The sequence below is a fragment of the Mya arenaria genome, chromosome 6 (genome assembly GCF_026914265.1).
Source record: "Mya arenaria isolate MELC-2E11 chromosome 6, ASM2691426v1".
Classification (NCBI taxonomy): Eukaryota; Metazoa; Mollusca; class Bivalvia; order Myida; family Myidae; genus Mya; species Mya arenaria.
This window is the reverse complement of record NC_069127.1, coordinates 29,717,918-29,735,839: the sequence shown is the minus strand read 5'-3', so window position 1 is coordinate 29,735,839 and position 17,922 is coordinate 29,717,918. Positions and strand designations below refer to the sequence as shown.

Below are 17,922 nucleotides of genomic sequence, written 5' to 3'. Positions count from 1 at the left end.
AGTCGGAAGAACCAGTATTGTAAAGTTCTACACAAGTCTGCTAGGGAATGGAACTGACAACAGATCTAATACACCAAGAGCAGTGAGATAAGACATAGCAATATCAGGTTAGTTTGTTAACAAAATTATATTGTGAGGTTGAAAACATATTCCAAATCATAAAGCTGTATATTCAGTACAGTCATTTAATTTAAAGAAAACATATATATATATATATATATTTATATATAATATTTGGCTTCTTTATAATTCAAACATCATTAATGACAATGAACATGGATATCATATAACAAAGGGAGAGCAATACTTTTAGCAATTATTATGACAACATTTGTTCAAACCTCGTTTTATTTACTAATTCAGATTACAATGTATGCAACAACATGAATAGGATATATATAAAACGCATGTTAAATTATTGGTAATCGGGTACAGGAATTCGAAATAACTGATTAATAGTACGAAATACAATAATCATCTATACATGTACGTGTATAAAAGCTTAGCAGGGCTACTGTTGTTTTATCCCGTCTACAAAATGGGCCAGTATCACACCGTGTCAACTACGTTATGTAGGCCGCGGTATAAAACACCAGGGGCTCTGTTTGGCTATGTATTTTTTCGTGAAAACATACAAGTACAATGTTTTACAGAGTGATAGTAGTATCAGATTTGCATGTCACACAAGTAAAGGTAATCATATATTAGGTAATATCAAATATACTACAGAAATAGTCAATTTATACATATCATAACGACACTGAAATTCAATATAGAGACAAATACGTTTCAAGGGTAAGTATCAATTAATATTTAGTTAAGATATATACTTATATTGGCAAAACATTGCCGGGGGAGGTTGGGAGTGTTCTTGTTCATTATGGATAAGATATGTACAATACTAGAAATTTGGGTTAAGAATGAGTTAAACATAGCGGATAAGGCTACAGTTATAAATGATAAACGGCGGATGAGTAAACAAAGCGTACTGCCAGTGTAGATGGTATTTGTTCCTCGTGTTCTGCGTGAGTTTAGTGCGAATGCATGAATGGGAATATTTTAGTGAATGAAAAAATAATTTGGTTGTAAATTTGGCCATCGGCGACTGAGGAAGCTAAGGATTAATTTGTAGGGTAAGTTGTTTTTCTATTTCTTTCAGGTAAGTGCGGTGTTATTTGTATTTTTCCTTTTTTTCTTTTTTTTTAATTTTTTTTAAATGTTAGGATATGATGCGCGGTATTGTTAAGTTCGGTTGCATGATTTAAGTATTATTCGAATAAACCTACATAAATTTTCGAGAGTGTCTTTATCTGTTATTGTCATAAATAGCTTATATTTCACAATATTAGGGCGGTTAAAAATAATGGTGGGATGTATTTAATTCTTTGGTTTTTGAATTTCTTACAGACTAGTAGCGTGTGGAATTCATCGCCAATGTCTATTGAGCAGAAATCACACTTTCTTTCGATATAAGCCTTGGATGTGCTTTGCTATCTACCTCTTGTGTGGTTTGCAGATCTGAACCTAAATAAAGTTAGAGCATCATTTCTGTTTAAGATCTTTAGGTAGGGGGCTTGTTCAGTGTCTTCTTTTAATAGGTTAAAGTTTTTGCTTTTATTGGTATTATTAATGTTTGCATGCCAGGACTGTTTAAACTGGTCAGTTAGAATGTGTTTTACCAATTTGTCAATCGACTTAAGGTTTATAGATGCTTGTTGGAACCAAACATTTGGGAGGCCTATATCGTTTAGTGTTTTGTTTTGTATGTAAACTAACCATTTTGACTTTAGTTGCGTATCTAGCATATATTGATAACATGACGATACCAATTTAAGAGAGTTAGGATCTAGGATTTTTGACCAAAATTTTATCATTTTCGAGCGTATAATTATATTTAGGGAGATTCTTCCAAGTTCTGCGTTAAGTATATACATTGGTGTACTTTTCCTAGAGTTAGTGATTTTCCTCAGAAAGTCATTATGTACTTTCTCAATGACATCAATATGTTCAAACCCCCAAATTTCCGATCCGTATGTCAGTATTGGTAGAATAGTGCTGTAACTAAGTTTTAATTGTAAGTCTATTGGAATATCAAGATTATGTATGCTTAGTAATCGTAAGTGCATTGCTTTGTTTGCTTGGTTAGCTATATGTTGTCTTGCTGATTTAAAGCTTTCATTACTGGAGAAAAGAGTTCCGAGATATGTATAGCTTTTAGCAATTTCAATATTATCATTATCAATCCTAAAACGGAATCTGTTTTTCTGGCACCAAAAATCTTCATTTTATTTTCACTTTTTTAATGTTTAGTTTCCATTGATTGCAATAATTTTGGAACACATGAAGTGTATCTTGGAAATCTTTCATTGCGACCAATGTTAACTGCAATTATGTTTTTCATAACAAAATGCACTAGCCTTTAATTATAATGGTCGTACATATTTATTATGAATTCTTTTTGCGACTGGTCATTACAAGATTTTTCAGTTTCAGATGATTGGCAATACATGGCTCAGCAAAAACTTGTCTCTGGCGAACACAAGCATCACAATAAATACACAAACGAACATATTTATGGCAAATGCAGTGAATATTGAACTTCACACATGAACTCCAGTCGCGCGTTAGAGATTAGAATTAAAGGTATGGATAAGAATGATTGAATTGAACGGGACAGCCAAGGTGGAGCTCGAATTGGGTTATATACAGGTTATATAAGAGAAGAGTAATTCATAAGAGTGAACTATTTTAATGAATGAAACCATGGGCGACATACTCCTGACAGAATAATATAAGCACATTTAAAATTGATATATTGGTTCATTCCAAAATATACACTGACATACGGTTTGTCAATAAAACATGTTTCTGTGAAACCAGTATGCTAAACACTCATGCATTTGATCTACCTGGACCTTTTAATTAACGAATAATTATATTTTATCATTTCTTCTGAGCCGAAGTCTTAGATATGCTAGAAAACACTTCATTGTACATGAAGATCAAGACTTTTATTGGAAGCACGACCTGGGCGTGTGATCCTTAAATTCACTCGGCTCGGTCACTAGACAGTTTACACTATTGCCATAGAGCTGCCTACATCACATACATTACTGCCAATGGTCCAAACTGAACACTGCAGCTAAAAAACGTTCAATTAATTAAACATGCATCAATAAATTCAACAAAAAAAACATGGTATAGTATTTTTAATAAAATACGTGTATACTCCAACAAGCACCCGCCAGGACAGCAATAACTCTAATTCCAAGTATCTGATCAATAATATAAAGCATAATGATTGCATTGTATTTTAACAATGCCTTCTAGTCTGCAGACATGTTAATATTTAGGTTTGAGTAAACAGTGTACCTTTTTGTCAACCTTTCATATATACCTTTCAATATAAGCGAGGCAATATATAGCATTCACATACTCGAAATACAAGGCAATAAATCAATGGATTCCAGATAAAAGTTTGACACGACTTTAGATTTTTCAAAACCGTATGTGTAAATCTTATACCATTATTTTCCGACTGAGACAATTGAATAATCTTCATACATTGTTTAACAATGGAAAGACCGATCAGATCTTTTATTATATTCAATGTAAATCTTGTGAACAACAAGCCCCAGCATTAGGCCTTTTAAATAAGGAACAAGGAATGAGGAACTAGCTTGCTGTTGCTGTCGGTGTATATTTGCATCCTTTAATGATGAATAAAAGCCGCACTCTCACAGATTGAATGTTTTTTTTTTAATTTTTGTCTTGGAACGAGCAGATTTTTTTTATTTAAGTTAAAATATTCATGTTTGATTTCTTAAACCGTCAGTAAACGGTTTAAGCCATACTAAGCCACACTAATTTTCGAAAGGAAATATGCAAATATGCGCTCTGATCTTTTGCTTAAGAGTGAAAATTTGTGCATAAAAACAGTAAATATATCATTGTTTAAGAAGAAAAGGCATGTATACATACTTTGAAATAGGAAATAATTTTAGGCCGCTAGGCCGCCAGGCCGCTAACTTCACACCGTTAGGCCGCTAGGCTGCTGAAGTGCTTGATCGACTTTTGTGAAAAAAGTTGAAAAACGCTTAAGAGAGATAACTTGTGCATAAAAACAGTAAATATATCATTGTTTTAGAAGAAAAGGCATGTTTAAATGCTTTGAAATAGCTGACTGCTTGATCGACTTATTTGAAAAAAAATGTTGATAATCGCTTCAGAGTGATAAATTGTGAATAAAAACAATAAATACATCATTGTTTAAGAAGAAAAGGCATGTATACATACTTTGAAATTGAAAACCATTTGGGCCGCTAGGCCGCCATGCCGCTAACTTCACGCCGCTAGGCCGCTAGGCCGCTGAACTGCCTGATCGACTATTTTGAAAAAATGTTTATAATCGCTCCAGATTGATAATTTGTGCATTAAAACAGTTAATTAAGCATTGTTTTAGAAGAAAGCGTATAAAGAATGCTCTAGTAAACAATTTAAGGCCGCTATGTTAATGTATGAATAATAAAACTTTAATTTGTCATTGCTTTAAACAAAAACGCATCAACAATTACTTTGAAATAGAGAAAAAATAGGCCGCTAGGCCGCCAACTTCACGCCGCTAGGCACTAACTTCCCGCCGCTAGGCCGTTAACTTTACGCCGCTAGGCCGCTAACTTAACGCAGTTAGGGTGTTAACTTTGCGCCGCTAGGCCGCTAACTTCACGCAGTTAGGCTGTTAACTTTACGCCGCTAGGCCGCTAACTTCACGTACATAACAATCGGGCCATATTAAAAGGTAGAAATACCGTGTTTTCTGCACCTTTCTTTCAAAGTAAACACGGTATCCTTCAAAAGAACCATTGTTTTTTTTATATTAATTCATCCTTTTTGTTGAAATAAAACAACTGAATTAATTGAAGTACATCTTTTTGGGGAGTGAGAGTGCATTTTTAAACAGGAATACAATAAAATCAAAAATCAACAGCACAACAACTGTTACTCAATTAATTACTTACTGAACATAAGATTCAATCCACTATCAACGAAACTTTTTGATAAACATACTTACTAAATGACTCGACTTGCACGCTTCATGCAATGCTTTCCCTATCGATACCGTCACGTATGCATTGAGTTCTAATTCAGTTGTATGTACAGTCGAACCCCGTTCGCTCGAACTCGAACCGGCGAAAATACATCGAGCCTCGGAAAATTCGAGCCAAGCGGGAATGTTTACCTTCAGTATAAAGAAATCGGTTCTTTTATCTAGTTCGACCTATCGAGGAACTCGAGCCATGCGAGTTCGAGCCAACGGGTTTTGTCTGTATATAAATTTGATCTATATATTGTTTGTGTTCATTGACATCGTTTGAGTTTGTGATTAAACTATTGTATGTATATATACTAGATGTGTTTTTATTATACAGCTGATTGAAAACTTGTCCTCTGCATTATAACTCCGCATCATTCAGGGTTTCTGTCAATAAAAACTAGGGTGTTTCATGCGCCAGTCTAAAATGGAACATAGAAGGTTTCAATTAATATCCTCTAAAAGGACTTATCCGCAAATTTTATATAGTTGAAGACCATTTTTTAACAATACTATGGGTCGATTGTTCAGAACTTTGTTAAAGGTAACAACCTTGTTAAAATCATCGTTGTTATCATTTAACCGATTTTATTACTGATATGGAAGTTTAATGGATACACTTATGATCTGCTAAATTTCTTACAAGATTGGAGGCAACCGTTTTAGCTGTACTTGGTTATAGTTCAATATTTTACAGTAAATGTTCAAAAATTAATAATGATGTCATTAATCAATCTGTTATCTTTAACAAAGCGGCCCAATTCGGGTTAAACGATCTGTAAAGCTAATTGTTTAGTTATTTACACATACTGCGAACGTTATATCTGCAATTTATGTACGAATTAACAGTAGTGGCTTTGTTTTATATTCCTTAAAGACCTACTTTAAAACTGTATTGTACACAGCTCTTGTGTATTGATCTTAATCTATTTGCCTTATTGTATTATCAGATCTCTGATCTGAATATCCTGCTGTGCAGTTTTGGAGGTTTTCTTATAAAAATGGTCCCTAATTGGCCCTGAGCCAATAAACAAATAAACAGGAATTTGGCCCCTACGGTGAAATCAGACCAATTAGCAGAAGATGCACAGCAGGGGATTGTTATGCCAAACATTTCTTAAACTAGGCCTATACAAGCTCATTTATAATCTATGTGATAGTTTCGTTCATCCTGAGAACAAATAATTAAAATGAAAAAACAAACAGCTGCAGAATCATATTTTATTTATCACTTACTTAAACTTGATTTTACAAAATAAAACCTAGTTGATAATGATTATCATAAAACAAGTTCATTTTAAATTCTCGGAACTCTTCAACTTACGAGACTTAAGATCATTCGATCAAATGTAGCCCTGTGTTACTATTTAACACGAACAAGTGATGTAAAAAGTCTCCACGTCCACATTTCACTAATGTACATTATAATACTCTGCGTTATATCGTTTAGCGGAGTACCTTTTTCCTTACGAGCTATATATTACAAAATCGGTTTTTTATGGTTGCGTGAATTGAGATAAACTTGAACTATGGATTGGCTTGAAAACAGTTCTAGGGAGTCCCTCTTAAAACGGTGATATTCAAATTTGAATTCAAGTTCCTTGTTGTTTTTTCTGTTAAATTATTGGAACATATGTTCATTAGTGAAACAAATTGACTTTCCACATATACGTGAGAAATATTAATATGTTTTTAGTTTTTAATTCATTTTTTGACGAACGTACGGAAGATGAGGCCCGGCATCTAGTTGTATGTAACCTTGAGGGAGAAGGGTGGAGGTTTTCTTAGTTTTCTTCAAAAAAGGTTTTTTATCTAAGTTTTGCCACGGCGAATCGACCATGCCTGTAACCTTAATTTATGTTGAACGCATGGAATTATACTATTTACACGTACAAACATTCACATTTTATTGTTACGGTAACATTTCTTACAACTGACGTACAAAACAACATTACAACAAGGGGGAGGACGTAATTTCGTTTCTGGCAAACATTAAGTGAGAAAAATGTTTCAAGGCAAACAAAATGGCGGATTTGGATTGATAAATACCGATTCTGGGACCAATTTTTGCCTGGTAAGTTGACTTTTTTTATAATTTTGAACAATAAATGCGTGGGAATGGGGAAAAACATATTCTTCGATCGACATCTTAGTTTGGTATCATAACTTTAAAGATAAAAAGTTATTGAACAGATTGTGGTTCGGGAGCTAATGTTTACAATTATAAGTGTTGAGTTTATCCTCAGTTGTTCGTATTTTCTCGGCAAATATGGCATATCTCTGCATGATGTTACTGTGCCGTCATTGTTATTACTCGACTTGATACGTTTCCTGGCCGATTTTTTGTACCTTAACCACCATTTTGTTTATTTTGTCGATGATCAAATTGTTCTTACAATTTCAATTAATACAGTACAGTCTCACTTATAATTACGTCAAGTCAGAGTTTATTTTAATAATTCTTCTGAATGAGATGCATTAGCGCAGCAAGTTAAGCGAGCAAATGTTGTATTTTATGTTTGAATATTTTGAAATATCATTGGACTGCAACATATAGCTCTTTATCGCCATAAAAACGGTGTTATCATGATTAAGACTATACAGTAGTAACTTCATGCAAATAAGCATATCTGAGACTCGCCGTTGGTTGAAAATCTAGGGCAACTGCTAATTGTTTTCTCGTATGTTATCATTCGAATATAAAACATTATTTCAACAAAGTAATGTAAAGTAGTAGATCCTTACTTAAAGAAATAGAAAAAGGTACAACATACTGATGCACGCGTCCCCGAACATTTGATTAAAACAAAGCATATTTAGGCTACGTTCATGCAAGCATAGTAAGCTTAAAAAAGTTACTTGAAATACTGTTACACACGCTGACATGACAACTAATATTTAAGATGCACTTTTGCTCCCAAATACCGTTTACCACAATTAATAATATTGTTTTGACAAACCAAAAAGGATGAATAAATGTCGATAACAATGGTTCTTATGAAGGATACCGAGTTTAATTTGAAAGAAATTAGCAAGAAACTCGGTATTTCTTCCTTATGAGACTATAGTAGACCACAGTAAATCTTTTAGCATTCACCAATCATATAATAGTGTTGCACTTTCTGCTATTATTTACACAGTTGCAATCTTGTCATCAGTAAGTAATATTTTCCATAAATGCATTATTTAACATCTCAAAACTGATGTTTGTTATACATGTGTGTATGTATTGATTTTGAATAAGAGTGTCACTTTAATGATAATGAGCACTGCAACCTATATATATATATATATATATATATATATATATATATATATATATATATATATATATATATATAACATAACGTGCACATAACAGATCAGAAACTGTCATAGATAGCCTCCCTCAGGTAACACGTGCTTATGGTGTACCATCGCTTGTACGTTGTGATAACGGCGTTGAACATTTAGAGCGTACACAATCAGAGGGTAGAAAGATTTTGGTGGGACCTTTACATGTGATGTACAAATGTTAGTAAAATATGTTTAAGCATTTCGATGAAGAGTGCATTCTACGCAGTTTGTTTATTGTCGCGACTAAACCGCGTTCTTAACGGTTTGCCGATGGATGGAATGGCCGTCTACCTGTAGCGGAGGGGGGGGGACCACATTTGTAAGTACAAGGCATCCAAGTGCCTCAAGATGACAAAGATAGCCCGAGTTTCGGTGATTATATAGTTTTGCTTACCTTTCAACTGAAATTGACCGAGGACGGTATAGATAGAGTATATGATGGAACAGAAAAGAACGAATTTTATTCCGCGTTAACTTTATAGTTTTTCTGTAACAAAAACATATACATATATCAACATTTCAACTCCATAATGCAGTGAGCGACATTAAGAAATGTTTTAATTGACATAAAAGGGATTGACTGAAAATATTACTGTTTCAAATTAACGAAGCATAAACTTAAAAGAGTTTTTCTGATCATATGCATATGATATACAATTAAGAAAATGAGATACATATATGATCACAGATTACAATTTAAAATGTCAACTAGATACGCTTATTTTTGAATTGGTTATTTCTTCAGGGATCGCATATCGTTACACATCGATTACTTTAATCGTGTTATTATATTTCCTAGGCAAAGTCCATTTCCAAGAAGTCGCTGTTCAATTGCTGTTGCATCTCGTTAGAAAACTCGTTGTACGAGATGTATGTAGTGGGCAGATCAAGCGTTACAGAACATATGTGGGCGACAACCCTTCTTGCTAGCCCAGGAAGGTAAACGAAATTAATGCCTATGTTTGAAAAGTTGACAACATTGCTGCCACTACTAAACCATAGGAAGCTCCTAAGTATTTGATCGTCAGCGCTTTTGATAAATTGTCTCAGAAATTGGACCACCCTTTTCCTGCTGGGGATTTGTTATCTCTGCCGTTATCATGGCCGCAACTCTCCGGCCATTTGGGCGCAGGGATCGGAGGGTATTGGTCAGAGACTTGATGCTGTCGAAGGAACTCCGAATCCTCTCCAGCCTCATGATAGTCAGTGGATATAGCGCCTGCTCTACAACATCACGCTGGCACATCGCTGAGCCAGCCGGCGAACGTTTCCAGCGTTTGGCATCTCCTTCACGTGATACCTGTCAAAAACCTCAATGAGGTCGTCTTTATCATCACGTGTGAAACCGCCTGCCAACATCCGGGTCATTTATTTTCGTTTGTACCCGCCAAGAGTGGCCAGCCAGGATTGCATCAACATTTCTAGCAATACATCCCCAAACAAAGACCTGGCAATACTCATTCGGAATTCCTCGGCCATTTTTATCGAAAACAAACTCGGATGTATTTGGACGGTTTACATACTCAAAAAGAGGTACGTTTAAGTCCGCTACAAGTAGATCGCGTAGTGATTTTATTTAGCAGTTAAACTTTATGACTTTACTCTTGGAAATCTTAATTATGTTTGCAATAATATACTTTACTGGCAATCAATTTAAACTTAGATCAATAAATTCAATTCTAAAACACTACATTTTATAAATGATATAATTCAAAAATTTACGAACTACTTCAATTGATGTACCGGCATACATCCGAGGTTGTTTTCGATAAAATGGCCGTGGAGCTCCGAATGGGCATTACTAGCAACGCTAAACTGTAGCGGAAGGTACGAAAACATTCCCGATTGCTCGCCACATATTTTCAGTCACACAAGGGGATACAACAGGCACTGCTTCGACATCTCCCTCGAAATAACGCCCTATAACGTCGGCCCAGAAAGCGGTCAGCACATCCCGAAAGACGCCCATATTGTCAACCGCCTGCTCCCCAATGATTGTTACGTGTACATGTCTTTCGTCATCATTCTCGAAGTGTGCTAGTAGATCCGGGATCAAAGATGATCTTCTGACTTGTTTAAGGCTGAAAGAAAGCAGATCTAATTGATTTTTTGATTTTTTTAAATGTTTTATTATGCTCTCTGTAACAAAAGCCATCATTTTTAGTCGATCACTCCGCAACTTCCCTTAGTTTGAAACACTTATTGGCAAGGGACGTTTTCAAGAGATGAACAATATATCAGCCTTAAAAAGGAATGCAAACATTTAAGTTTTAACTGCATTCTTTAGTTTAAAATGACATATGTATAAAGTCCGACCAAAATTCCGGCAATTTTACAAATATTGCGGTTTGAATCAAAGGAAACGGTCATCCAGGGAAATTTGAGTTAAGCAAAGCTCCAGTCTCAATCTGTGTAACATGTATATTATTAACTAATTTAGAGCCTCAGACGGTTATATTGGATATACATATACAAAAGGCGGATTAATAAGTAAAGTGAAGTCAACAGTATATTGAGTAATTAAAGGCCACTGGCCCAAAATACATAACATACAAGAAAGGCATGAGTTGTGTCAGGGTAATTAATCGATACAAGCAAAGTGTAAATAAATATCATGATTACTTCCCCTTAATCTTAACTATTAATGTTCAGTTTAAGTGAAAACAATTTATCTCTACGGTTTTATGGCCGCCTGTTGTATGTTTATGTAGTATAAGAGTGAAATATTTGTATGTACTTACACGAATGGAGAGTTTTCCCCATTGGCAGATGCGGGTCGGGGATCCGTTGCGGATGGATAATCCAGTGCATGCCCATGATCCCGTTCTTGTCGGTGAAGAGGTGTGGATCGCGGAACCGGTGGAAGACATGAAACCGATGTTGGTCGATGATCCGGTCTGGGATTCATTGCAGGTAGGGGATCCGTTGCAAGTCGGTAATCAGGCCCGGGTCGTAAATCTGGTGCGGGTTGGAAATCTCGTGAAGGTAGCAGATCCGTTGCAAGGCTGTGGTGAGGTGTGGTTCGGAGAACCGATGCCGGCCGATGATTTTGTACACTTGGTGCATTCGTTGCGGATCGGGAATCCGTTGTGGGTCGTGGATCCGGTGTGGGCCGTGGATCCGGTGTTGGCTGTGGATCCGGTGTGGGCCGTGGATCCGGTGTTGGCCGTGGATCCGGTGTGGGCCGTGGATCCGGTGTGGGCCGTTGATTCGGTGCCCCAATAGAATATGACTTAAAAATACCACGAAATTCTAATTATTTCGAAATACATAATAAATGTAGGCATAAAGAGCATTAATTAAAAACATAAGTTTTCGACACAACCCTTCAATGAATGATGTCCAGGTCGCCGGACAAAGGACATATCAAATGTGCTGAATATAAACTTAACCTAGCCTTTTTCTAGCATTTGTATGCCGATAATAGAGGAGCTTCCAAGAGACATAATTCAACAAGCTATATATTTGTAAATTTGTAAATTGGTAATCAAATTGATTCGTTTAATCCGACAATGCCACTTAAACACCGTATGTTTTTTTTTTCTGTGCTTACTTCGTCATTTTGCTGTTCCAATATCTGCAGGTTATCATAAAGGTCCCCGGATTGATTGTCTTCCTGGATTAGAATTCAAATATGTTCATAAATGGAATGATGTATAGTGATGTCACTCAAAAGAAAAAAAAAAGAAAACAAAGGGGAAAAAGAAGAAGCATGCATGTTTATCGTTCGTTTCAAAATTTCTCGGTTGCATGATAACAATACACATTAAGATAAGGAAACCAATGCATTTCGACTCTGCTTCAACTAAGCCAATAAGTGACTAGCTATTTGAGTTATCCCGAAGTGTAAACATACTGCGCTCGGATTTGGATGAACCTATCTTTAACTTTCGCCCATGGAAACTACTAATAATCTGATATCTCTGTCGCAGTGATCCAATATTCTAAATGAAATCAGGAGTCGTTACATTTAAGGCGAAGGAAGGGATGAACGCACAGTCGGACGGAGAGACATAAAGATTATCTTTATGCAGACCATATAACAGGTCAACACTATGTAGCAAGTTTTTTTTCCAGTCCATTTTATGGGCGTACGAGAATAACGAATAAGAGGTAAGTGTCGTGGATAGAGAAAGTTCATCTGGCAAGTTGGAGAACAATATCGGATTAAAAATATATTTTATGCGCTACAGCATGCCTACTTACATTTTCTATCCACTGAATGTTAATTATTGTTGCGGAACGAATTTCGTTTTCCGACATGGAGCCCGTAAGAGTGGAAGCCGAAAAAGAATTTTTCGATCCAGGGAAGTGGATGTTGAATTCTCTGGTTGCTCCTGGTTGACTTCCTGCTATGCTAGCAATAACCTGCCAGATAACCAAGCATACATATATAGCAAGCAAGAAGTTGATTCCCGCTAATATATAAACTTATATGACGAGCATATTGTCTTTATAGTCTTGATCGATCGTCCGATTGACCGATCAACCATCTGTTCGACTAAATGATTGACTGACCGACCGACTGACTGACCAACCTACCGAATGGCCAACGCGGGTATAATGACATAAATTTGATATATACATTGCATGCTGTGAGCATTTTTCCTAAATCATTACTTGTTTTTACTTACATCCATTGACATTGTAGTTGAAAACCGCCGCCTTAGTGTTTTCCCTCCGGGCAAACGAAATATTTCCATTACTTCTTCGGCGGGCTCTGGTGGTATCGCCGCATATCTGGCTTCGCGGATCTGAAAGTTGTTTTTTACCTTTAAGTTGTCGAAACAGTTCGTGTACATATACTAAAACGTGAATAACAATTTTCTTATCTTATGCGTTTTTATTCTACGAGATTGACTCCGGTGGCATTTTTTCCTATAATCATTTTGGTAAATTTGCCTCTCACGAGAGACTGGGATGGATACAATTTACCTCTGTTGTAATATGGACGCGTTTTTATGACAAATAATGCTATTTAAAATATTTTATCAGTATTTGTTAAAGCAATAACACGATCTCATCATTTGCAGTATAGATAACTATTTGAGAGTAAACATGTTTTGATAGGGTTATTTGATATTCATATTATAACTTTTTTTAAGTCAAACGGTACACGTATAAAGAAATTGCGTGTTAGTGTGTCTTGCATTCATCTGTGTCGTGTTATTTATGTACTTGTAAGTATTTGCTTTCCGAACATCGTTAGATGCGATATATATTGGTACATTCACATAATGCTTTTTCGATCATTTCCAGTTGGTTATTCGCGAATTTTCAACAGCCATCCAATCGGTAGTTTGGAATTCAGTTGAACATTGATATATGGTAAATACTAATAACAATATAAAAAGGTGCCAAGTTATCAGCGTGGTACTAAAAAAGCTTTAAATATCATGAGGCTTAAAAACAATTTTGAATGACCCTGTAGCAGCCGAAAAGTTTCAGCATGATGCTGAAAAATTAAGCATAATACATTGTGGTGCCATTAAGACCCTATCCATACGCCCATTGGAAACCATCCTGTTATGTAACAAACGTACTTGATTTTCTCCTGGTAGCTCGTTCAGGAAGGCACAAGTGGACGAGCAGTTTTTAATATGCTCTGACAGCGGGTCATCATCGGCATTCAGACTTCTTAACTCCAGACCGCATGAAAAACATCGAACAAGGTCGAGGCCGTACCCTGAAATTTAACTGAGAAAATTATTGCAAGAAATCCTCTACGCTTAAGTCAATTTATTTCATTTGTTTTAATTTGAGTAATTAACCAAATATATTTAATCCATTATGTTCTAACTTTCGGTGACATTTTACACAATGTCATATAAAATGCAAATAGCTATTAGCTGTTATAAATGTACAACCGAAACCCGTTGGCTCGAACTCTCTTGGCTCGAATTTCTCGTTGGCTCGAACCAGATAAAAGGACTGATTTCTTTATACTGAAGGTAAACATTCCTGCTTGGTTCGAATTCTCTGAGGTTTGGGGTATATTCGGCGGTCCCTCAGAGTTCGAGCTAACGGGGTTCGACTGTATAAGGTATAAGTAATGTATACATTTCGATTCAAATATTTTTTTATTGAGGGGAGCAAATGAAAATGCGTACGTGAAGTATTCTTCTTGGTACTCCGCGACCATCCGCAGTTGTATAAAAGAGAACACAAATGAATATATTGGATTGTTCTACCACATTTTCATTTCTATATTTAACTATCAAACAATTAACAAAACATTTGAAAAATATATGGTATTATGAGCTCATCCAGACTGTAATACACTCGGTGACCACTTCTATTTTATATAAATCCGCCATCTTGGACGCAATAGAAAATGATCGCTTTTCGGGCGCGCTCGGGCGTAACATTATTGATCCGGCGGCTCCGGCGTGACGCTACAGAAATCTAGCCGGTCGGTTGCGGTCCGCCGAGCAGAAATTTGAATCAGGTGGGTTCATCCAGTCGATATGCACTCAGTGACCCCACTATATATACTATATCAAGCCGCCATCTTGGACGGCTTAGAAAATGAGTCGTTTAATGGGGGGGGGGGGGGGGGGGGGGGGGGGCTCAAGCGGAACTCTTTGAGAGTATCGATTAAACGTTTTCGTTAGCAGACGCATATTTTATATCAATAGACAGGTATACCCAAATGTTTAAACTATTTAACATATGTAAAAGTGTATTGGTTACGGTCAGAGCGTTTATCATTTTAAACTGAAAATACTTACTCTACGTATGTACGGTGTCTGTGGTGTAAAGGTTATTTTACTCGCTTACCATGCCAGCGGTCCCGGGTTCGATCAAAGGAGCGGGTGGGGAGTAAAAAAACTAAAAGTTCTTTCTTGTTTTAATCAAATTACAATTATCTTATCATATAAATACGCAGACTCAATGGAGCGTATCCTCCTCCTAATAGAGCACAGGGAGCGCCTCCTCCTCCTCATGGAACACAGGGAGCGACTCCTACTCCTACTCCTCCTCAACCTCATGGAACATAGGGAGCGACTCCTACTCCTCCTCAACTTCATGGAACATAGGGAGCGACTTCTACTCCTACTTCTCCTCAATCTCATGGAACATGGGAAACGACTCCTACTCCTCCTCAACCCCATTGAACATAGGGAGCGACTCCTACTCCTTCTCAACTTCATGGAACATAGGGAGTGACTCCTACTCCTCCTCAACCTCATGGAATAAAGGGAGCGACTCCTACTCAACCTCATGGAACATAGGGAGCGACTCCTACTCCTACTGCTCCTCAACATCATTGAACATATGGAGCGACTCCTACTCCTCTTCAACCTCATTGAACATAGGGAGCGACTCCTACTCCTCCTCAACCCCATTGAACATAGGGAGCGACTCCTACTCCTTCTCAACTTCATGGAACATAGGGAGTGACTACAACTCCTCCTCTACCTCATGGAACATAGGGAGCGACTCCTACTCCTACTCAACCTCATGGAACATAGGGAGCGACTCCTACTCCTACTGCTCCTCAACATCATTGAAAATATGGAGCGACTCCTACTCCTCCTCAACCTCATTGAACATAGGGAGCGACTCCTACTCCTCCTCAACCCCATTGAACATAGGGAGCGACTCCTACTCCTCCTCAACTTCATGGAACATAGGGAGCGACTCCTACTCCTACTCCTCCTCAACCTCATTGGACATAGGGAGCGACTCCTACTCCTCCTCAGTCTCATTAAACATAGGGAGCGACTCCTACTCCTCCTCAACTTCATTGAACATAGGGAGCGACTCCTACTCCTCCTCAACCTCTTGGAACATAGGGAGCGACTCCTACTCCTACTCCTCCTCAACCTTATTGACTATAGGGAGCGACTCCTACTCCTACTCCTCCTCAACCTTATTGAACATAGGGAGCGACTCCTACTCCTCCTCAACCTCATGGAACATAGGGAGCTACTCCTACTCCTCCTCAACCTCGTGGAACATAGGGAGCGAATTCTACTCCTACTCCTCCTCAACCTCATTGGACATAGGGAGCGACTCCTACTCATGTTCCTCCTCAACCCCATTGAACATAGGGAGCGACTCCTACTCCTACTCCTCCTCAACCTCATGGAGCACAGGGAGCGACTCCTTCTCCTACTCCTCCTCAACCTCATTGAACATAGGGAGCGACTCCTGCTCCTCCTCAACCCCATTGAACATAGGGAGCGACTCCTACTCCTCCTCAACTTCATGGAACATAGGGAGCGACTCCTACTCCTACTCCTCCTCAACCTCATTGGACATAGGGAGCGACTCCTACTCCTCCTCAGTCTCATTAAACATAGGGAGCGACTCCTACTCCTCCTCAACTTCATTGAACATAGGGAGCGACTCCTACTCCTCCTCAACCTCTTGGAACATAGGGAGCGACTCCTACTCCTACTCCTCCTCAACCTTATTGACTATAGGGAGCGACTCCTACTCCTACTCCTCCTCAACCTTATTGAACATAGGGAGCGACTCCTACTCATCCTCAACCTCATGGAACATAGGGAGCTACTCCTACTCCTCCTCAACCTCGTGGAACATAGGGAGCGAATTCTACTCCTACTCCTCCTCAACCTCATTGGACATAGGGAGCGACTCCTACTCATGTTCCTCCTCAACCCCATTGAACATAGGGAGCGACTCCTACTCCTACTCCTCCTCAACCTCATGGAGCACAGGGAGCGACTCCTTCTCCTACTCCTCCTCAACCTCATTGAACATAGGGAGCGAATCCTACTCCTACTCTTCCTCAACCTCATGGAACACAGGGAGCGACTCCTACTCCTACTCCTCCTCAATCTCATGGAACATAGGGAGCGACTTCTACTCCTACTCCTCCTCAACCTCATTGAACATAGGGAGCGACTCGTACTCCTACTCCTCATCAACCCCATTGAACATAGGGAGCGACTCCTACTCCTTCTTCTCCTCAACCTCGTGGAGCGCCGATAGCGCCCCAGGGAGCGCCGAGAGCACCGCGGGGAGCGCCTGGAGAAAAGACAATGATCCTACATCATCCGTTCACCATGATGATATCTGGACACACAGGTGTGTTTTGCTTCCTGCTGCGGCGGCGCTCTCGGCGCTCCTTGCAGCACTCCAGGCGCTCTCTGCCCTTCATTCTGCTGATGTAAATTGTTTTGACTCTGCTCTTTGAAATCGTTTTTTTTTAATTCAGTACCATTACCCATTCAAATATTAATCTGAAATTGCGCGTATATGTACGTGAGTTAAGTGGTCGAGCTAGCGTTAAGTGGCTATGCTATCGCATGTCATTAAATAGAAATGCCCCCTTATATATAACACAGCTGGAAGTGTTACCGTCCAGCCAGTTTGTTGTATTGTAGACTTTAGAATACTATCAGAATAGGTGTGCGTATAGCACGCAATAGCGTGATAGATAGACTGCAATTTGTCTCATTTAAAATGCATTCTCATGCATCAGAGGTATGATAATGATGGATCTTAAGCATAGTTAATTA

At 38.0% G+C, this 17,922-nt stretch overlaps 1 protein-coding gene and 1 long non-coding RNA gene across 2 annotated transcripts; one reads left to right on the top strand and one right to left on the bottom strand.

Annotated features, from left to right (window-relative positions):
* Nucleotides 1-12,694: 12,694 nt before the first annotated feature.
* On the bottom strand, nucleotides 12,695-14,047 carry LOC128237353 (uncharacterized). Its single transcript, XR_008261583.1, has 3 exons — nucleotides 13,972-14,047; nucleotides 13,063-13,182; nucleotides 12,695-12,796 (listed from the first exon to the last, which is right to left on the bottom strand). It is a non-coding gene; the product is annotated as an uncharacterized LOC128237353 (long non-coding RNA).
* A 715-nt stretch (nucleotides 14,048-14,762) lies between these two features.
* Nucleotides 14,763-17,597, top strand: LOC128237687 (serine-rich adhesin for platelets-like). The gene is made up of 2 exons (XM_052953272.1): nucleotides 14,763-14,789; nucleotides 15,348-17,597. Exons 1-2 carry the CDS (start codon nucleotides 14,763-14,765, stop codon nucleotides 17,595-17,597), a joined length of 2,277 nt encoding a protein of 758 aa, XP_052809232.1.
* The last annotated feature ends 325 nt before the right edge of the window (nucleotides 17,598-17,922 follow it).